At 47.4% G+C, this 22663-nt stretch overlaps 1 protein-coding gene across 1 annotated transcript; it reads right to left on the bottom strand.

Annotated features, from left to right (window-relative positions):
- Nucleotides 1-5983: 5983 nt before the first annotated feature.
- bnc1 (basonuclin zinc finger protein 1) lies at nucleotides 5984-21938 on the bottom strand. The gene is made up of 5 exons (XM_085351203.1): nucleotides 21924-21938; nucleotides 14324-14426; nucleotides 12078-12313; nucleotides 7787-9831; nucleotides 5984-6788 (listed from the first exon to the last, which is right to left on the bottom strand). Exons 1-5 carry the CDS (start codon nucleotides 21936-21938, stop codon nucleotides 5984-5986), a joined length of 3204 nt encoding a protein of 1067 aa, XP_085207329.1.
- Nucleotides 21939-22663: the final 725 nt, after the last annotated feature.

Raw genomic sequence — 22663 nt, 5'->3', positions numbered from 1 at the left:
AGCAAGCAGCAGCTCATGTTTGTCTCGACTATCAGTCCTGAACACAGCAAACCTCTGCAGCTCAGTAGTCTCCTCGATCTGTTCCAAATTTACCAGTGAACAGCTTCTGAAAGCGTCCACTGCTTCTTAAAAATAGCCCCAAAGATGCAAGCTGTTCCGGATACAGATACGACTGTGGAGGAAGCTGAGCGAGTGCTCCACCTCTACAGATCAACCAGCTTCTCTGCTGGATATTGTCGCCTACATGCAGCACACAGGAGGGACTGAAATAACCCACTGTGCCCTCTCTGAGTGGTACTAGATTTCTGCAATGTGCCAGAGAAAAAGGATGGGGGCCACTTGTCAGAACTGGGTTTTTCAGCTCCTAAGTGATGAGGAACGGCTCTGCAGGCTCACTAATGTACAGTAAATGCGACGGGTGGGTTGGATTGTTGAGTTATGCAAGGCTTTCAGCCCTCTGTAATAGTGCAATACTTTGGCATGTTGCGTAACAGATTTGTCCTCCTCGCTTTTTTAATGCAAGTCCAACGATGCTTCCACTGTCCCCGTCCATTTCCATCCCTGCCCTTTACCTTTGCGCAGCGGGAATACAGTGATTAATTCACCTCTTCAATAACTCTGAGAGCTTCTTTTTGGACAGTGGAGAGCGTGCCATTTTGCAGGAATGTAAATGTTAATCAGTGCTGACTGCAGTTTCAGTGTCTCCCCCGTGTTATCATCCAAAAGAAGCAAAAATCACAGAGATATCAAACCTATTAATCAACTTCAACACAAAACCTGTCGTGTTCCCGTCACCTGTGTGTGCGTCTACAGCAGTTTGTGTTTGCTTTGTTTGCTCGCCAAGTCTGGGTGGCGTAGCAGTGAAAGGGTCAAGCCGAGGCTGACCTGAGCCCAGTCATGTTGCAGGCCACGCCCCTCCCTGACCTGTGAGCAAGGCCCGATGGAAAGACAACCTGCCTCATATCACTTCTAAAGCCTTGTTGTTTTAAAAGAAAAGAGCCAAAAGCATTTGCTGACATCATTAAATCATCCAGCGAGTCCTCGTCTCCGTGACAGAGATGGTTTAGTTCAGGGGTGTCAAACATATGGCCCGGGGGCCACTACCGGCCTGCTTAAGAGTCCAGTTGAGCACAGCTGTATTTTCTCCTTAATAGTGTCTCACATCACAAGAGTGTGAACTGATACCTTGACTTGAGTCAGAGGTCTGAATCATCATCAGCTTTACACTGAGTAACATCACCCACAGCATCCACAGCTACACCACAGGACGTACACAGAACCAGTCAACCAGTAAAAAGATTTGTTTTTTTTAATTATGGGAGAAAGTCATGACTGAGCTCTCAGCAGAGAGCCGTGCAAAAAACCAACATCTGAGACTGTTTTACTTATTTAATGTGACAATTTCAGAGTGTGCTTCTTTAAAGAAAGAGGACCAGACCATCCAACTTCTGCTCAGGGTGCTGGACGGGCTGGCAGAGGGTGGAAGGTGGGGGTAAACCTGAACGGGTCAACAGTCAATCACAGGGCTAACGCAGAAAGACTCCAAGCAGGACGGCACACGTCCCACAGACTGACTGTCACCCCTGGTTTATCTGCACTCACAGCTGAGTGAAAGGAAGAAGGTGTCTTTCATAAAAAGGAAGAAATGAACGAAGGGGAACCAAAAAGGAAATTAGCACTGATACTGGACCACGGGTAGGTCCTCCACCTGTTACAGGTGATGCGAAACCAGGTGAGCTCATTACTGAAGGTAACCAGTGAGCCAGCGAGGTGTCTCTGACCTGGCGGTAAAGAGCGCAGGTTTGGAGCCCAACACGCTCTGACACGTTTGGCGTTGGTGGGTTCATACGATACCGCTGCATTTGCTGGAGATGATGCAGAGCTGACAGACTGGCTTCTGCTTGCAAACCAAGTAAAATGTTTCGGAAGCTGACAAGCAAAGAATTCACAGCTGTACAGTTTATCCACGTACAGTTCATATCGTGCAATACAGCCTTAGAACAAAGGTCAGACTGTAAACTGCGGTGCTCTCCTCTGTGGTTTGAAATGCTGGCACATGGTGAAAGGTGGCATAAGATTAAAAGCTTTCACAATGGATGCCTCCGAAAATATGACACATCTGGCCAAAAGTCAGTCGAGTAGAGAGCTCTAAACACAGACAAAGTGCTCACAGTGGCTCGGCCATGTCCTCGGATCGCTCCAGGATGGGCATCGCCTGGAAAACACAAGGTCGGCCACAGAAACATGGTGGCAAAGCTGAAGGAGGAACACGTGGACATGCAGACCTACTGACTAACAGTTCACAGTCAGCTCAGCTTCAAACATGGTGGACTAAACCTTCCTTACACTGAAATACAGCTGCTATCACCAAACATCCTCATACGTCAATCAGGCATCTGTCCGTCTTTACCTCAGAGAAGCTCCGCCTCTATAAGACGCTCCTTTTACACGAGGTCATGTGACCTGTTCCTCCAGCTGTTTCTATGGCACAGGGTTTATTTTCTAGCTGTTTGTTGCTCCATAACAACATTTCTGAGACATGTTACATTAAATTGAAAATGAGGTCATAGTAAAATTTCCCAGTTGAAACATTTCATATATTTTCTATTATAAATAAAATATATGTTTATGACATTTGCAAGTCATTGATTTCTGTTTTTATTTGCACTCTACACAGCTCACCAGTGTTTTGGGACTGGGCTTCGTTATTTTCTTCATTGTGGCTTCAGTAATAACACAGAATTTCAGTGATACGTTGATTTTAAGAGCTTCAGAGGACAGATGACTGTCAGTGACGTTCGAATGATTCAGTGCACGAGCATGAGGACGCGTGTGCTTGCTTAGGAAAAGTTCAAACTCAAATATATTTCCCACTGTTTGCGTAACAGGAGCTTCTCCGTCCTGCATGTGCAGAAATCTGCTGTTAAAACACGGGTCGCTGTGCGTGTTTCTGACTGACCCTTTCATGGTATTAATGCAGTTTTTATGTTTAGACGTGTCTGTTTTCATACATATAAACACATTTAATATTCATGTTCCTTGTAATTAGTCAAATCTCAGCGCGTCTCACAGTTCTGTCCTTTCCCTGCTGCTATCTCACTGTATGCTGCTGTGTGCTGAATGATATAATAAGAGTTTACATATACAGTCATCCATCAGACACCAAGGTGGAGAAAGAACAATCCTACCGTAACTGTGAATTACAACAACAATAAATACGTAAATGAATCATATTCAAGCACATTTGAACTTCTTCTCTCACAAACAAAGACCCGACCGCTGGGATGCAAAATGTTTGATTAAATAAAAATAGGAATAAAGAGTCAGGGAGAGTCTGTGGGTCGGGGCGCTGTCTCACCGCAGGCTGAATCCTCCTGAGGTACCTGAGCTGGTGGACGGCCGGACAGGTAAGTGCATCAGATCAGGTGTTTTAATGACCTTAAATTAATTGATTCAATTGAAACGTAAATTATGAGATTAAGTAGCTGTTCCTGTTACTTTGTGTAAACATTGTAGACTGATACTGTCTGTATTAATAATAATAACAATAATAATTTGTTAAATTGTTCTGGCACCTTTCAAGAAAACCAAGGATGCTTCACACAGGAGAAGCAAAACAAGAGCCTTGCTCTGCCGGAGGTTTCTCCTGCCCACTGTTGCCGGCGTTGCTCACAGGGGGTCGTCTGAACCCCCGGTTGTGTGTGACTGGTAGACAGAAAACACTTTTTTGTGTGAATGATGAAAGGGGACGAAGCACTTTGAATAGTGTACAACGCACCTAAAGTCGACTGTTGTCATGATTTGAAAAAACTTTATTTTGTATAATTCACCATTTAGCCTTAGAACATTTTTCACTGATTCTTCTTCTGCTGTTATATTTTAAACCTTTTTCTGTTTATTTCAGTCTCCCAGCTGAGCTGTGACGTCACACAGACGCCGACAGTCAGCAGGAGAAATCAGGCTTCCTGACTCTGGTCCAGTGTGCGCTCCCACTTTGTATTCATAGCCACAGAACAGCTCTTTCAATCTTTGAATGTTTACAAGTCACACACTGCAAAATCTCCAGTAGAGCAGAGTCTACATGTGTCCACAAACTACCAGCATTTCTAGTTATTTTCCAGTGTTAGAAAACCAGCACGTGTCCAACAGTGGACACACACAGACACCTTTGTAGTGTCAATGTAACACTGGTGATTCTGCAGCTACGCGCTATAATGTTATATTTATCTGAGATTTACAGCAGAAAAAAAGTCCCACTGAATCAGTTTTTTCTTCTGATTTTATAATATTACATGAATTAACATAATTTACAGTTAATTACTTGTTCCTGGTTATTACTATAAAGTTTGCAACTATTTCTTCATTTCTTCAGAGATTTCCCGTCATGACCGAAGGACGTCGCAGACGGCAGTCGATGTGGAGCAGCTAGCTAACAAGCTGCAACTCCGGAGTTGCATCACTGCATGACACAGAAATATTTCTGGGACTTTTGAGAGTGTCCTGATGCTCTCAATCTTGTGTTTCGTTAACAGTAGTTTTCAGTGACCTGATGAAAAGCTTGTGCAGCGTACAGACCGACATGTTTTTAATGCAGGAATTCAAAATAAGTGACCAGAGTCTTGCAAACATATGGCTTTTTATTTAACTGAATGAATATTGTAACATTAATTCAAAAGAAACATGAACATCTATCCACATGTCTCGGCTTTTGCTCTTTTTTTAATATGAACGAATCCAAACAACAGACGAGCGCGACCTTAAATCTGAGCCATCGCGTTTAAATACAGACTGAAAGGAAATATGCAGAATACCGAGCAAAACCAGGACAGTAAACCAAATCAGGAATGTACAACACAGTGTTTATGTTCACGTAAAGAAACGTAATGTTAGTGGTGAAGTTCTTCCATTTTACACAGCTTCTTTTCTTTTGGTGTCTTTCAGCACAAATTATTCACAGAATCTACAGCTCAAACATTTTGTTTCCGGCTCTTCGTGTAAGGTGTGCTCAGGGCAAAGGGCCAGATTCAGAAACTGCATTTTGTCTTGATTATTTCTCAGTGTTTGACTCTTTCACAGTACATCCTTCCTGCCTCCAGAGGTGGCATCTTTCTGCCGTTTGTCCAGTCGGTGAGGTTACTGCAAGGAACCACGCGAACAACATCAAGTCTGGCTGCGTGAGAACATTTCTTTACTAAAACACCAACAAAAAACAGGATTTCACCCTTTCAGTCAACATTCCTATATATTTTACTGTTTTAGGCCACGCCCACGCCTGAATACTGCTGTTAAAAACGATGAAGGCGAAGACCAGGCGGACCTCTTAATACTGCATAACCCCTCCCACAACACGAAGGGTCCGGACACACACACACACGCGTGCACGCACACACACACACACACGCGCACGCACGCACACACACACACACGCGCACACACACACACACACAACTGTGAACTGAGAAGAAATCTTTGGTCAACATTAGCAGTTTCCAACAAAGAGAACAGTGAAGACAGATCATAGAAACACCGTACAATAACTTATTGTTCTACCTCACAACACAATAGCTTTTCAACAGAGACTGTTTTGCTGGGACGAGTGAAACGACGAGTGTAGGAGTTACTTCACTACGGCTTCACGGGGCAGACGTGGACGTCCGACGACAGAAACACTGGAAGAGAAAAAACACTTGCAGGATTCGACAACACAAGGAAAACTTTAGTCCACACGGATGTTTTTTTAAAGGGCTCAAAGGAAAACCAAAATAAATCAGCACGACGCCGAAACCAACTGGCTGACCTGCGCAGGTTTTGGTTGTTTTAAATGAATTTGGTTTCCTCTCTGCTCGTCCCTTTCTCGCCTACAGTAACGGATGAATGACGGCGTGATGTTTCCAAAGTGCTAACGGGTGAGCCTTCTTTATTACGCGCCCAGGAAAAACAACAAAAGAACAACTTGGACAAAGTAAACGTTGGCCTTTGAGGTCTACTCCTGTTCCATGGGGGAACCCGAGCTAACAGCCAGGTTCCTGTGGAGGTTCGGGTTCTGGCTGTGCCTGTTCCTGCTCCGCACGGAGGAGAACGACGTGTCGCAGCCGGGGACTTTACACTTGTGAAGAAGTCTCAGATGGACAGTCTTGTAATGGGCTCTGAATGTGCCCTTGTTGCTGTAGACCTTTTGGCAGACGTGGCACGTTATTGGAGATCCACCCCCACCTCCCTGAAGCCCTCCTTGTCCTCCCTCGCCACAGCCCAGGGTCCTCCCCCCTTCGAGTGCAAGCTCGTCGCCCCCGGGCCTGCCCACGCCGATCCCATCGCAGCTTTCATCGCTGTCCTCCACGGGGAGCGCCTCCTCCTCGTCTTCCTCGGCCCCCTCCCCTTCCTCGCTGCCGGCTCCGTCTGAGTCCCAGGAAGACTGAGCGCTGCCACGAGGCGGGGCAGAGGATGAGGTGCTCAGGTCCAGGACTGCCCCATCCTCCCCGCTTACGCCGCCTTCCCCACCTCCCAATCTCTGAGTCTCTCCCACCGGAGACGCCTCGGCGCTGTCCAGAGCCGTGGACATTTTGCTCATCGGGAAGACCAGACCCATGCGGTTGTGCCCTCGGAAGATGACGGAGGTCTGGCCGCTCGGATCCCGGTGGGGCGGGTCTCGGTCCCGCTGCTCTTGGCAGTACTCCAGCCCGGCAGAGTCTCTGTCTCGACAAAGGGAGGCGTGAGAGTAGAGGGCGTTGGCCGGGCTGAAGGAGTCTTTGGTCAGCAGCTTGTGGTGCAGGTTCAGGTTGGCGCTGTGTCTGCGGGTGACAAACAAAAATGACACTGTGAGTGTTTCAGTCAGTTTACCTCAAAATTTCATGTGAAACATTTATTGTTATTGCAGCTGCACAAAGAGTGATGAGCGTCCGTCTGCATGCGAGCGCACATCGCACTGACAGAGAGGGCTATCCGAGTTTGGATCACTTTTGGAAGGTTCGGATAAAAAGTGTCTTCAGTGTTTTTAACAAGGTGACAAGATTTCAGGTGACTGTGGCTGTTTTCCTCAAACATTAACGCAGGGCAGCGTTCTTAGCCCTCTGCTGTGGTTTGGGTACAAAGTGAGAAGCACCTTCAGAAATGTAGAATTGCTATTAGCTGATGGAAGTTCAGTTCAATTCAGCACCAAAACAATACAACACAGCAACGATCTCTTTATCCAGTAAAGACCCAACAGTCAGGGGGAAGCAGTAGGCGACACCGGGGAAGAAAAACTCCCACAGAGGTCACACTGCTGTTCTGTCGCTATGGTGATGCTGAACTGTCCCCTTTCAAAGAGCGAGAGCTTGAATCTGAGCAGGCGAGGTTTTTCCTCTCCACTGTCACCAAATGCTAGCTCATAGGGGGTCATCTGATTGTCTATTGATGTTTTACACTATAATGAGCCTTGAGGCGACTGCTGTTGTGATTTGGTGCTATATAAGTACAAATGGATCGATCTGTATCTGTGAGACGCAGCCAGCACGAGAACAGGCTGTCATCACACACGTACAGTCTTTACCCTGTGAGCGCCAAACCCCGACTCTGTTTTTGATTGACGAGACTCGAGGACACAGTTTGCTAAAGCAGATGCACTTTCAGCTGCACCGTCAGTGCGAACAGATGCAGTTTGTAACGTTTCCTACAGATTCATGAATACAGAAACCTGACGTGGTGCTGCACAGACATGCAGGCTGCACTTTTGTGACTTTAAGTTGTTGTTGTTTATAAATACTCGAACGTGCACTTGTGTCAGGAGGAGAAATCGAGCGCCTCTCACCTGTCTCTGCTCCTGCGGGAGGGGAAGGCAGCGTTGCAGCCGTCCACCGTGCACATGTGCATCTCCTTCAGGTGGACGTTTTGGTAGTGCATCTTGACGCTGTAGGGGTTTTTGAAGTTCTTGCTGCAGATCTCACAGTGGTGCGGCAGGACGGCGTCGGGATCGAGGTGAGATAACCCCGAGTCTCCGTAGTCATCTCCGCAGCCATCGGACGCCTCCCTCTCTGTGAGCTGGAGGCCGCCGCCATTCGTCAGCCTGTGCTCGCCGTCGTCCCACTTGAGTTCTGACATCTTGTTGAGGCCGTGCTCGCGGTCCTCCCTCTCTGGGTCCTGGCAGAGCGAGCTGTCATCACAGTGATTGTCCATCAGCCTGTTTTCGAAGGGGGAGGACGCGCAGGTGATGACGCCGGTCTCGGCTAGCCTCGAGCCGTCGTCTTTGTCCTCCCTCTCTGTCCTTTCTCTCTCCAAACTTTGCTCTCTCTCCATGTCTTTGCCCTGGTACGCATCTCTGGCTTCCTTCTCCTCCCCAGCTTCTCTTGTGCACAGACGTCCTTCCTCTTTGTTACCGTCGCACTCGTCCTTGTCCCTGCCGTGTAAGGGAGCTTCATCCTCGGAGCTGCTCTCCTTATCCTGCTCGTCTCGCTCCACCATCTCCTTTTCTATCTTTATTGGCATGCTGGACTTGCGAGACTTTTTCTTTGGTATCGGGTCAGTCGTGCAGGGCTCGGGGGCTGTGAGGGGTTTGACGGGCACAGAGGAGGACAGCAGAGGAAGCGAGGGTAGCGTTCCCGGGGTGTTGGCGAGCTCAGCCGGGGTTACCAGGCTTCTGTAGAAAGGCAGGACTGGCTGGACTGTTTTTAAGTTGGGGAAGAGGATGCCGCTTTGGCCCATGCTGGGGAACGAGCTGCTGTGGAGCTTGGAGCCAGAGTCCATGTGGCTCACCATGTAGCTGGACACCGATTTTTGGCTCTCTGCAGAGCAGATGGAGATGGGGGTGCCGTATTCAGGCCTCTTCTCTCCTTCAGAGCTCTCGTCAGCGGACAAGTTGCTCCGCAGGTCTTTGTCCCGGTTGTTGCGGTTCATGGGCATATGGAGGCGTGGGTTTGGGTTGGCACTGTGGCGATTGCGGCTGCGCAGCGAGCTGAACACCATGTTGCAGCCCTCGATGGTGCACTTGTGCTTGATCTTGAGGTGCACTGCGTTGTAGTGGATTTTCAGCGTGCCTTTGTCATAGAACGTCTTCTCGCAGGCGTTGCAAAACACACGACCCTTCTTCAGAGAGCCTCCTCCGGCGATGCCTCCCGAGACGCCACCGCCGCTCCCGTTTCTGTCCAATGAGCGCAGTTTGCTCTCCGGTGACATCTGGGTCACGTCGGAGCTGATGGACGGCGTGCACGGTGTGGAGGGCCCGTCTGAGTAATTGTCACTGGTGGAGAAGTCCTCGGCCTCGATCTTCGTGCTGGCGGAGAGGCCGTCCGTCGGCTTGTCTCCACTTCGGTCGAGGTCAGCTGAGAACGAGATGGCGCCGGAGCTGAGCAGCGTGCTCTCCGACGGGTGCGACAGAGAGGGGTGATTGCCCCTGAGCAGACCGTCCCGCCCCTGAACGTCCTGCCGCTGGCCCTGCTGCTCCATCGGCCCGCGGCACAGCGGCTGGTGCTGCTGATGTTGCTGGTGCTGCTGTTGCATCGCCCCCGTGTGCGAGCCCAGGAACGGCGCCGGGACAGAGCCGAGCAGCTGGAACGGCAGCATGAAGGCCATGCTGTTGATGAAGTTCTCGAAGTGGTGCATGCTGTTGCCGCTCAGCTTATCGGTCTTGGACGCGGAGAGGTTGGCAGCCGTGCGGGGGGTGTTTCGCTCGATGAATGTGCGGATGTCGGAGTTGGTGCGGGTGCTGGGAACCAGCACTGCCTGGCCCTCTTTGTCCTGCAGAGCCATCAGCTCCACGATGGATTTGGTCTCCCCGAAACGCAGGAACTGCTGCAGCGTGGCGATCTCCTCCTCGAACGTCATGATCGCCCAGCGGTCCAACACCTTCCCCGCGACATCCTGCAGAGAGAAGAGAGGAGAGGGCAGAGGAAGTAGGAGAAAGAAAGGAGAGAGCGGTTTCATCATCGGCATTAAAAGTGTCTGCTGGCTTGCTCATACATATTCACACAGTGGGCTGCACGACACACCTTATAAAGCAGATTGGCAGGGCGGCTAAATAAAGGAATCAGATGGAGTGTTAATGCAAGCGGGCAGCGCAGAACCCCGAGAAAGCTCATTACGCAGACACGCAGCGCTTCATCTCGCAGGTCATTTCTCTTCATTTAAATCATGTGGATGTGCCTGCTCTGCATCGGCAGGACACACACACGCACGCGCACACTCCCAAAGGCGAGCGCAAATAAATACGTGCACAACATACCACACACACATATCTGCGGCGAGGGCGGGGGGAGCAGAAGGCGCCGTGCATTGATCAAGCGGGTCCTCTCTGCCTCAGCCCGGCTGTAATCACATGTGAGTTTGGGGGTCTTTGAAAGTGAGGAGCGGCTTCGTGCCATAACCGCGATTAATATTTCATCACAGAGCATTCATTGGGTGCCTGTCGAGGATTCTGACTCTACGTTCGCCATTAGATGAGCTAACATGAATTAAACGCAGCCCAGCTTGAATACTTGATGATGTACTAATCGAAGTGAGATCTGTGTGCGCGCCTGACACGGCGCCTGCAGCCTCGGACCCGGCCGGCTTGGCGCCGGCTTGAGAGGAAATCTGGAGCAAAAGACATAATGTTTACAAATGCAGCGGGCAGTTCGGAGACCTCCCCGAGCCCGGTGGTACCGCCTCGGCGGGGCACCGCTCGTGGCATCGCTTTGCCGTGGCACCCCCCCGCCCTTTCCTGCCTGGCGTCAACCATGATTTTCTGACTCCCCCTCCTCCCTCGCCTTCCTCAGAAATTCCTTCAGTCTCTCCCTTCATGTACTCGCGGGCTGTGGTGGTGTTTCTCAGGTGTCCCGCTCACACGTCTATCCAGGAAAGTGTTTTAACTTTGTTTTTCGTCACTGCGGCGGCCGAAAAACTGAGTCTGAACACAACCCGAGTCCACAAAATGCTGGAAAAACAGGAGGAAATGAAGGCGTGATATTTAAAAATATGCATTGATATTGTGTCGTAATGCATGACCAATAATATGAGAAATAATCGTTCTTGTCTCACAGACGCTCATCTCCTCCATGCACTCAAAAACATGCAGTACACAAAGTTGTAGATGATTATTTCAGGTTTCCCCGAAAGAGATTTTGGCCACAACAAAACTGAATCCAACAGCTTTCTAATTAAACTAATTAAATTAACACTTTTACCAGCTACATAACATTCAATTCAACTTTATTTATACACAACAACAGTCGCCTCAAGGCGCTTTAAACTGTAAGGCAGACCCTACAATAACACATACAGAGAAAACCCAACAATCATATGACCCCCTATGAGCAGCACTTTGGCGACAGTGGGAAGGAAAAACTCCCTTTTAACAGGAAGAAACCTCCAGCAGAACCAGGCTCAGGGAGGGGCGGGGCCATCTGCTGTGATTGGTTGGGGTGAGAGATCACATGTCTGTGCTTATCAAATGGTTACGATTAACAAAGAAATGCACAGATTGTTGTAAAATAAGTGAACAGTCAGACATCAGCCTGCACTTCCTCTAACATCCACTAGAGGCTCCAGTCTCGGGGAGCCGCTCTGTTAAACGTGTTAAACGGCTCCAGCAGAAGATAACTGATACACTCAGAATACGACTGTAAGGAGAGTCTGTGGCTATCAGCAGTAAAGCAACGTCCCCCATCCTGATTTCTTTTGTAAAATTATTAAATTAATTTTTATAGAACTTTTCTTTGTAGAAGAGCACTGAGCTTAGCTTAGCATAAACCCTGGAGGCAGCTAAACTGAAGTCTTAAACTGAATGAACACCGACGATTGAAGGCTTCTTTCTCACTCACAGAGTCTTTCTAGAGCTTCTCCAGCTGCAGCCAGATGCAGCACAGGTGTCCTTAAATTTGTCACTCATGAGGTGTCCACAGGAGCAGCAGGCACACATGTTTTTAATGTGCAAGCTTACTGTTATATTCAAACATGAACCACGATCAATTTGTGAACCTGATCATCGAATCCCTGCTCCCCTGACTGATGAGCCACACATGCAGGTGGCATTGTGCCGCAGACCGTTGCTGAACGCTAACGTGTTCAGTCAAACCTTTCCTGAAATGTCGCGCACACCAGCCGAGGCTTCTTCAGTCCTAAGCGCTCACCTGCAGCACGTATCCTCGTATGTAGTCCTGCAGCGTCCAGTCGAGCGCGTTCAGGATCTGGATCACCACCTCCTGCTTCAGGACGGAGAACAGGCGGTCCAGGAGGATCTTGAGGCGGATGGGGATGGCCTGCGTGCCGTACAGCATCAGGCTGCAGATGTCGAACACCACATTGGAGTGGACGATCTCCACCTGGCTGCTCTGGTACATGTGGTGCACCTTCAGCTTGCTCAGGGCTGAAACACAGGGGTCACGTTTGAACAGATTAGAGTAATCTGAGATCACAGAGTTCAGCTCTGCCTGGGCGCTGCATGCGTGTTTGTGCTGCTGCATGTTCACATTTCACATTCCTGTCCGCTCTCTCACTCCGCTTGCATTATTAAATTGAGTTCAAGCATTTATTAATATTTTTTTGATCGAATCTTTGGGCCTAAATGTAACAAATCAAATAAAAACAGGAACAAAAGAAAAAGAATGAAAAATAAATAAACAATAATCTTCATTAAATATTGGACAACAAATAAAATCTGTTCACTGCACTTCAGGTTGCTCAGCAACTTAACCTTTATTATTATTATTATTTGTTTTCATTCACCGAACAATTTCCTGTTAGATCGTTTTACTACTTTTTAAATTTACTTTTTATTCTTTCTATTTACCATTTTATTTATTTAGTTTAAAGAAATATATAATTTCTAATTTAAGTTTTATTTAACTAAATTTTAATTTAGCTTTTTTATTATAATACCTTAATTTTGCTTGTTTTTATTCGGTATTATTACATTTTATTTAGATTTTTATTTATTGAACTTCTTTAGTTATTTATTTTTATGTCATTCACTTTTTATTTTAACTCTTTTTTGTCCTTTAGAAATTTGGCTTCTAACTTCGTGCTCTATATTGTGTGTATGACAGAGTGGGTATTACTGGACGATGTTAACTGGAGGGAATAACGCAGCATTCAAGTCTGTGTAGCAGAAATAATCATCAGAACACAAAATGATGGTGATTCAAGCAGAGTGTTGGACACATTAGAATAATTACAGGAAATAAATGTGACTCTCGCTCTGTAAACTCTGACTTCCAGAGCTTCAGCGATCATTAAAATCCCGCTGCGGTCACCCTGTTAGTCCACCATCATCCTCTGTGTTTACGCCACAGAGCGATGACTCTAAAGGACTTTTAAAGCTTCGGTTCACCTAAATCTGAAAGCTCCAGTTCTCCAGATTTTCAGACGGTATCACAATAAAGTGATGAGTGATTGTCTTGAGACAAAAAGCCTTCAGGTGACTCCAGGCGTTACTCTAAGTACTTAAATCACACTTTTCTGGCCTTTGTGAGAACTCAAAAAATGTTTTGTTTTTTTTTACTTCGTGCTTTTACTTAAAAAAAAGCTGCATAAATAATATTTAGTGAATAAAATCCTCAGTCAAGAAAAATGAATTATTTTAGATTTTCTGTTTGCGATTTTCTTTTAAATAGACCGATTGTGTCTGCAGGGCCTGGAAACGTCTTATTTATGTGAGGACGAATGACAGACACCAGCTGGGAGTAATCTGGGATGCACTGCAGGGAGGAGCTCAGGGTTCTGTGTCATCATTAAAATCAACACTTTTTCTCCCGAGTCAGCAAACGTGAAGTTCAGGATTCACGCACGCCAACAAAGGCAGAGGGCCAAACATGTCGCCGTGCGCCGCGGGTTACTCGATTACGTTAAACATGCAGGTTTTCTCTCTGTGACGGTTCCTGATGTTTAACCTGGGTCTGTGTAAAGGCGACAGTGTCATCGCTGCGCTCACTTTTCTAACTTTATTTAAACACGTCCATGTGAACAACACTGTGCAGCTCTGCAGCCACACTTCATGTTGCATCTCTGTTTGAATTTAAACGCCGCGTGGTCGTAGAATCTCCCTGACTACAGCATCCATCTGATGCTCAAAGCCTCCGACTGTGTCTGAACTTCAGCGGTGCTCTGCTCTTCTTTATTTAATTTTTAAACACAGCTCACATCTTATCGTCTCACAGGACACAGCTGCACGTTTCACTTACAGTTAATCTGAAAAATAATAAAACTAAAAACAGGAAGCTACTTTCTTGATTCCATTTTAATGGTTTTATTTGCGAGTCTGTCAGCAAACTAGAAATTAGATTCCTTTGGCACACAGATAAATAGATTCAGATTTCAGCGTGAAAGCTTTTTAAATCAAAGATTTCTGACTGATAATAACGACAAACTCTCGTCTTACCGTGAGCCACCCAGCCATGCTTGCAGTTTTCACACTGCCTCCTCTTCAGCTTCCCCGGCTTGAAGCTGTCACAGTTACAGTTCACCAAAGTGCAGCAGATAGCCTGTCAACACACACACACACACACACACACACACACACACACACACACAGAATTCTTTACAATGAAAGCAGATAGAATCAGATAAACTGCAGGTTTTCTTTTCCTGTGTTGTGAACGGTTTTCCTTACATTAAAACACTGCAGAGGCCTTTCACACATTTAGTCACACTGGATGTGGGAAGAAACGCCAAATTCCTGACATCAAGACCCGACACGACTGATGTCAAGGCCTCTCTGTAATTTTATAAATTACTAAACGAAAAATATTTCATGTATTTCTTACAGAAAATCACCAGTAATTTAACACCTGTGTGGGGTTAAAATGACTGGTAGAGAAACCAAAGCAGATCTGAGCAGCAGAGCGTGGAGATGATCAGCTGCAGGTTTTAAAAAGCATTGAACACATTTTAAAGTTCCTAATGAATTAACAGGCAGGCACTTAATGGCAGCTTTGACTGATAATAAGCGTCAGAGCGCTGCGTTTATTTTTGGTGTTGAAGGCAGTAAAAATAATCAAAGTGTCAAAAACGAAAAATCAGCAAAATTATCAAAACTGTGAAAATGAAACATTTAAAATTACAGTGAATGCAATTTTTTTTTAATGAGAAGAAAGACGAAGGAAAAACTGACACAAGTGAATAAAATGATTATTGTTACATTTGCATTATTTTTAGATTCCAGGTAAGCAGCGAGTCGGTCACCCTGAGTCTCCTCCTCTCTGCTGACCTTCAGGTGGCAATAATAACATCAATAACAACAATAATCATAAAGTATTTATTTGTGCAGTGTTTGGTTTTGTCCATGCAGCGATGCTGTGGCTGCAGAGGAAACCAGGTGAGCGCTGCACCTGAGAGCTGTGGTGCTCTCCAGCAGCCTTCTTGTGCTTAGTGTCACATTAAATTCACATGTTAATGTGCCACATACATATAAAACCTTCTGTTTTTTAGAATTAATTTTAGGATCTCGTCAGGTCGGTTTAGCAGCAAACTCCTCCTGTGCTGCACACCAGCTCGACGATTGTTTAGCTGTTCGTGTGATGTTTTATTCTAGTCTTTATTGATTTGAATCACTGGCTGATGGTTTATGATGAAGTTCGCTTCCTTTCATAATGTGGTTAGCAGATCAGCAGAGTCACAAACATGCTGTTTAACACGTTTTTGTGTTTGTGCAGGAAAAGTGATTAATTGTAATTAGAGTAATTTATGTCCAGCCTTAAAAATCCGTCAGTGTTTCCATAAAACACATGAAGATCATTTTGGGTGTCAAAAATTTTTTATTAAATAAAAGAAAATTTGCAAACGTGATCTGAATCTGGAACCCCGACAACAAACCTCCACCTCAGTACGCAGTCAAGGCAAAAAAGAAGTGCTGAGAGTGTGTGTGTGTGTGTGTGTGTGTGTGTGTGTGTGAGTGTGAGTGTGTGAGTGTGAGTGTGTGTGCAGCTTCGCTCTCCTTACAAAGCTACATAAAAAATGTACAATCGCCAAGTTGCCCGTGGAAACTGAAAGAAGGAGCACGACTGCCTTTGGTGATTTCTCCCCCATCACTTCGTGGTTTGCCCCGTTAGCACAGGTGTGTGTGTGTGTGTGTGTGTGTGTGTGTGTGTGTGTGCAGGGCTGCCGGGCAGGTCGGACACACCTGGACTACAAAACCAATCAATGACAGCCTGAGGCGTGCGTGTGCACACACACACACACACACACACACACACACACACACACACACACACACACACACACAGGGTTCAGAGGGCTCTGTCCATTACCTCCTCAGCTAATGGGATGAAGATGCAGGAAGTGATGACGACAATAATGAGTCCAGTTTTCTGAGGAGCTGCTGACTGTGCAGCGACCTGCAGAGAGGAGCCCTACACTAAAAATGACTCCACTTCCTGCTCTCTAAAAAAAAAAAAAGAGGCATATCTGAACGGAGGAGCATCATCAGATTTATGATCAAAGCCGCTGTTGTTAGCGCTACACGCTGAAAACCTTGGGGTGGCTGCGCTCCGCCACCTCTCTCCCTCCGCATCTATAATGCATGATCAGCAGGGGTTTAGTATACATGAGCAGCATGCTCATCTCCATCAGAGCCCGGTCCCTCTCCACGAGGAGGAAGAGCGTGGGCGGATGGGTAAGGAGCCTCCTCCTCCTCGTTTAGTCAGTTCTACGCTCGAGGCCGGGCTCGTCCTTCAACTCGCGGTGACCTCGCATTGTTAGGACGAATAAACGGACCCGAGGTGAAGGTGGTGGCAGCTACCTGAGCGCGGGGTGGCAGCTCCGGCCTCCGGCCCCGTGACGCCTATCTGCCACCCTGTCTGCACCCTCTCTGCCGGCCTCTTATGTTGGGTTTTACCTCCCGAGGACCACGGCGGCCTCCTCGGGACAGCAGCGAGGTGTGAAAACCCCTTTGCTCATCTCTCAGCAACATAATCCCATCATTACAGAGCGCCGAGACCCAACACGGCCCAATTAGTCTAATCCCGTCTCGCTGTGGGTGCACACACACCCCCTGCTGCTGCCCCCCTAATATACATCTCAATCTCACACACACACACACACACACACACACACACACACACACACACACACACACACATTCCAGTGCTTGCAGTCGTTTATCTTAATTAGCGAGTCACTTCATGAGTTCCTGAGAAGAAGAAGAAGGAGAGGTGGAGGAGGAAATATGGCAGCGCGGGGCAGGCCACTGCTACCGCCGCTCTCAGTGACCGAGAAGAACCCACCAACTCTCCGCCCCCCTCCCCGCCGCCGCAACCATCCCTTTCTCTTTGCTGTTGTCACAACAAAGCGGCAGCTGCTCGCACGCACCAATGACGCCGCTGACAAGAAGACTAATTGCACAAAATGATGCGTCCCCGTCAGACTTCTTCAAGCTAAAGTTAACACGGTGTCACTTTCTTTATATCGTACAACAGTGTAACCCCCACCCCCCGCCTCCGCCTCCACGTTACACGTCTTCGATTAGCACCGTGACAGCACGGGGCATCGAATAAACGACAAAACGAAAGCGCGCTGTCGTCAGGAGGGGACGCATTCATTTCACTGCGCCGGGTGAGCGACCGTGAACACTTTAATGCGAGTTCCTCTCATTCACAGAAAAATCCACTTCCACTCTCAGAGCTTTGCTCCACATCTCAGGTATCCCGAGGTCGTGTGATGACACCTCAGCTCTGCTGATTAAACAAACAGGTGCATGAATGATGCAGAATCAAAGGAAGCGATGCAGCCTTGGTTCTCTCTGTATACATTCGTATGACACGTTTGCGCTTCCATCTTTAACGTGAAAACAGATGGAGCCTCGTGGCGTGCACGCTCTGATTCTGACGCCGTCTCTCCGGTTTGTTTCAGCATTTAGTTTGAGGCCGTGTGTGGGAAGGAGGCCGTGGAGGGAGAGGAGGTGAGGCCAGGACAAGACAAAAGTGAGAGAAGAAGAAGGAGCAGGAGGAGGTGGAGGTAAGTATGCCATAAAACAGCATCCATACTCTGACGATGTGAAATCTCTCCACGCTCAGCAGCGGGGTTCACTGGATTTTACTGGCTTCAGGTTAACCTGCGCACGTTATTGCGCCGCCGTTACAAAGACTGACACTTTTATGAGAATTATTAAAAGCTTTAAACGCAGCTGCTTCCTGGTGATCGGATCTGCTTTCTCGCTCCACCGCGTCTTAAAAAGACGTGGAATAAAACACAAACACGGCTTCAAGGCCAGACGCAGAGAGAAAAGAAGAAGCTGGAACATGATGTGTGCGTCCGCTGCTGCAGCCACACACACAAAGAGAAAGAAAATGACATCGTCCTCTCTGGCGTTTAAAATAAACTCTTTAAAATATGTCCGCGTCCTCGGAGACTCGCGGGAGCAAACAGCTGCTTGGACGTGGGCCGTGCGGGGATGGACGGGGACACATTGGACTAATGCGCTGGAAAACTAATCAATTAGCAGCAGCTCGCTCGACTCTGACTGCTGCCAAAGAGCCGCGAGGAAAAGGGAGAGACGACCAAGTGCGAGGGACCACATTTTACTGTCAGCCATTAATCAGTTAACGCGACGATTACACAGAGGGGATAAAAACAGGAAGTGTGCATGAAGAAATCGTCTGCGATTCGGCACAGATATCCCTCAGCTTTACTTTTTTTGTGTAAACTGATAAATTCTTGGCGAAAACATCGTTGAGCCCACCGAGAGCTGCCAGAACGTATTTCTCCTCTTCACGCTGGAAACAACAAATCAAAGAAAGACCATTTATTATTCTTATTTTTAGGATTTATCACGAGCGCCAACAAACATCCAAAACACGATTTACTGACACTTATTCATTATGAGAGACAAAATGTAAAAACACGAGTAAATCCTCCTCAAACCTGTTGTCTGGTTTATAACTGATCTCTTCATAAAATTAATAATGCCGTTTAATACGAAACACAGTCACTGGATTTTTATTTCAAATTAAAATGACTGATGTTGTTTATCCGAGCAGAAAAAATCTGATCCACAGATCGATGGCATGAGAATTTTTTTTCACTTTTCTGTTTTACATCATTCAATTTTCCAGTTTGGATTTTCAGACGAAGTAAGAATTTCTCTCCAAACACGACATTTTCCTTCAAACAGAAAACGCTCACAAAACTGCAGAAATGCTCAAATATAATTTTATCTCTCAGACGTTAAAGTTATGAAGGAGAAAAATGACACCGCAGCAGTTTGATCACTAAAAACTGAGACCAACGCGACTCTGTTCATTCAGAAAACTGTGAAGTTTTACTTTGAAATTAACCAGCAGCATCCATGCATGTTTAATAAAAATCACACACACACACACACACACACACACACACACACACACACACACACAGGGTAATGAATATTTGATAGAAGCCAACACACACAGTATCAGTCAGGAATTCGGAGGGAGGACCGTGCTCCTGGTACCGCTCGCTTATCTCCCACCAGTGAAACCAACACAGCACCAAAACCTGCAGCTTCACCTGACCTCACCACGGACACAGTGTGTGTGTGTGTGTGTGTGTGTGTGTGTGTGTGTGTGTGTGTGTGTGTGTGAGACAGCCAGGAGTCTTTATTGATGACAAGCGTTAGTTGCAGTGAGGTTAGGATACGCGAGCTTCTGATTTCGTCTCCCTGCTCCGAGGAAGCAGCTGACAATAAGAAATTAAAAAAACAAAATCGCCCAGAACAATCAAAAATGTGAACTTTAAACAAACCCTCAGCTGTCCGACCGTCCAGCCTCCTCGCAGGGTGGACTGCACATCAGCACAGCTTTTAAAATTCCCTTAAATGAAAGCAGAGTGTTTGTGGAAGACGGCGGCCGGTCCCGAGCAGGAGGAGACAAACCCGGGAAAAGCCCGGGCGAGTGCAAGTAGTGACAGGCTGCGTTTGAGCCTATTAGGACTCCATACAGCCCAAAGACAGCGTGAAACACTCGTTATTTCAAACTCATCCAGCAATCAATCACACACATGAATGCAGCGCATGTTTGAACACTGGAGCAGACAAAAAAAAGATCTTTACCTGCAGATCCATGAGAGGAGGAGAAGAGCGGCCTCTTTGCAGACAAAGAGATGAAGGAGAAGGAGGCGAGCCAAAGTTTGGTTGGCTTCCTGCAGCTCGTGGCTCCCCGTTAGGAACTCGTAGGGAGTGTTTGGCTCGCAGAGCGAGTAAATGAGGGGAACATGTTAGTACACCGAGTCTGAGGGAGTTTGGCTCCCAGCTACGCTCTGATTAATATCAGATCTCCCTCTCTCCTCGCCGCCTCTTGACAATCTTGTCACATCTGGCTGACAAATCCTCACAAGCCTTTTGGTGGCAGCGCAGAGCACGGGGCGGTGTGTGTGTGTGTGTTAGGGGGGCAGGACGGGGGCCACGAGGGGCGGATCGCAGCTCAAGGAGACGCTGAAGGGGGTAAAAGGCTGGAGCAGATACACACAGATACCCCACCCGCCCCTCATCCTCTCACGGATGGACCCTCGTGAAGCTAATGAAGCTGATGAGGCTGGAACACACACACACATTTATATATAAAGACACACAAAGCAAAGTGCAGCCCTATAAAAACAGGCCGGGGCACTCGCTGTGAATCGTTGTCTGTTGCCCTGCAGCGCTGGAGGAGAGCAGAGACACCCGCAGAAAGCAGCGGAGCTACAGAGGGAAACAAAGGTGGAGATAAAGAGAGGACGAGAGGAAAAGCCACCGAGGGCCGATCGACTCGCATTTCTGCCTCACGCACAAATAATCACTGCCTCGGCGTAATGGCCTCCTCAGAAAAGCAACCTGTTAGAGGAACAAAGTGTGGACGCAAACACAATGACACGATGAGTGTAATTTACTAAGAATTTACATTCTTACAGTTTTTATTTGTCTTCCACTTTTTTATTCTGCTGTAAAATAAAACGAGAACGTCGCAGCTGTAAATCTGCTCCTCACACCTTCGAGAGGCATAAAGGCTGCTATATTATCCTGTGTACGACTGATCGTGTCCTCAAATCTCAGCTGATTCATGTCAACGTATTTCAAACATGAGGTCAGACAGTTCAGCTGATAACAGTTAGTTATTCCACGCTCACTCATCGTTTTCCACACACACCAGTGTGTAAGTGAAACCGCTAACGGGGCATAAACACACGCTGTTTAAATAGTTTACACACACACACACGCACACACACAGGCGTGAAGAGCTGCCACCGCCGCCGCCACACAGACGGCTCAGCTAATTGTTACATGATGGCTGCAACAAAACATTAGGCAGCTCTTAAATTACATTCCGACAGGCTGCGGCCGCGAGGACCCGGCCGGCAGCGAGAGGCAGCGAGAGGCAGCGAGAGGCCACGCCACTCTGCAAACAAACCCACAGACACACAAACAGGCCTCTCAGTGCCTCAGAAATCAAGCACCTTAGAATAAATTCAAAGAAGAGAAAAAGGCGAATGCAGAATATTATCTCAGAGGAAGAAACGGCGAAATAAAGAAGTGAATCATGTTTCATGAAGTGCAGAACTCGACTCTTTGGATTGTCGGTGACCGGAGTGAATAAACATAACGTCTCCATCAAAGTGTTTGAGAGCGAGTCAGAGATGCACACATGCCACGAAAGAAAGTTTCAAAAACTTTAAAATCCTCTTTATGTGAATTTAAACTCTCCGCCTGCACAGCTGCTCATTTTCACATTTTTAAACTTATTAAAGGAGTTTAAACAAAGTTTTTCTGGCATGAATTCTTTACTTTGAAGGAGTAAAGTGTAAAAATCCACACAGTGTGATAACAGAAACCCTAAATATCAGCTCGAGACCACCTTTCTGTTTTTGCCCGATCAGTAACAGGATCAGGACACGCTGAACGTCTACATTCAACAACCCAACGCGCCCGTCACCAGAGTCGGCACAACTCCATCCAGCCCGTCTTTGTTAATCGCGTCCTGATGATGTGCGAGACGAGCCGCGGCACACAGAGGACGGCGGCGAAGCGCTCTTACCTCAGCCATTGTCATTAGTCGGATGTTTCCAGGGATACCGCCGAGTTTGCCATTCCCTGCGAGTCCCACAAAACAACTGCCTCCAACTCTCCTGTCCGCACAAGTACTAACGCGAAAGAGCCATCACACCCAGCAGCGTCTCCTTCAACAGCAGACACACATGTGCTCCTCTGCCTCACACACACACACACACAGCCGCCACCACTCGAACAAAAAACAGAGAGAAGAAGAAGAAGTCCCTGTGCTTTTACTCTCACTGCACACACACAGACACACACACGCCTCCTCTGCTTTCTCTCCTCTAATGCCGGACTCGCTCTAAACTACTCAAGATGTTCAGTGTGTGTGTGTGTGTGTTGAAACTGGGCACAGGGGATTGGAATGAGATCCTCCTACTCGGCATTCTCACCTCAGGAGCTGCTCCCTCCCAATCCCACACACACACACACACACACTCACACACACACACTCACACGTGCACGCACAGAGGTGCGCATGCCTTTCTTTCACACATGTGCGCACACACACACAGACACACACACGCCTCCCCCCTCAGAGTCACAGGGCAGTCCCCTCACAGCTGGCTGGAAGAGGGCATGACACTCATCTTTCACAGAGATTTGATCAAAAGGAATCACAAAGGCTGGAGGCTCCCCTAATGCAGTCAGGGGAGACTCTCCCTTTCTCCCCTCTCTCCCCTCTCCGTCTGAGTAATGCTCTAAATCAACGCTGCCCCTCTC

Source organism: Diplotaxodon limnothrissa, linkage group LG1, assembly GCF_057381915.1.
Source record: "Diplotaxodon limnothrissa isolate DT_005_m linkage group LG1, D_limnothrissa_male_GT1.1, whole genome shotgun sequence".
In the NCBI taxonomy this organism is placed as follows: domain Eukaryota; kingdom Metazoa; phylum Chordata; class Actinopteri; order Cichliformes; family Cichlidae; genus Diplotaxodon; species Diplotaxodon limnothrissa.
This window is presented reverse-complemented; position numbering and strand designations above follow the sequence as displayed.

Coding starts and splice junctions, on each gene's coding strand:
- bnc1 (XM_085351203.1), bottom strand. Junction 12,314..14,323: donor GCATGGCTGGGTGGCTCACG/GTAAGACGAGAG, acceptor CCTGTGTTTCAG/CCCTGAGCAAGCTGAAGGTG. Junction 9,832..12,077: donor TACGAGGATACGTGCTGCAG/GTGAGCGCTTAG, acceptor TTCTCTCTGCAG/GATGTCGCGGGGAAGGTGTT.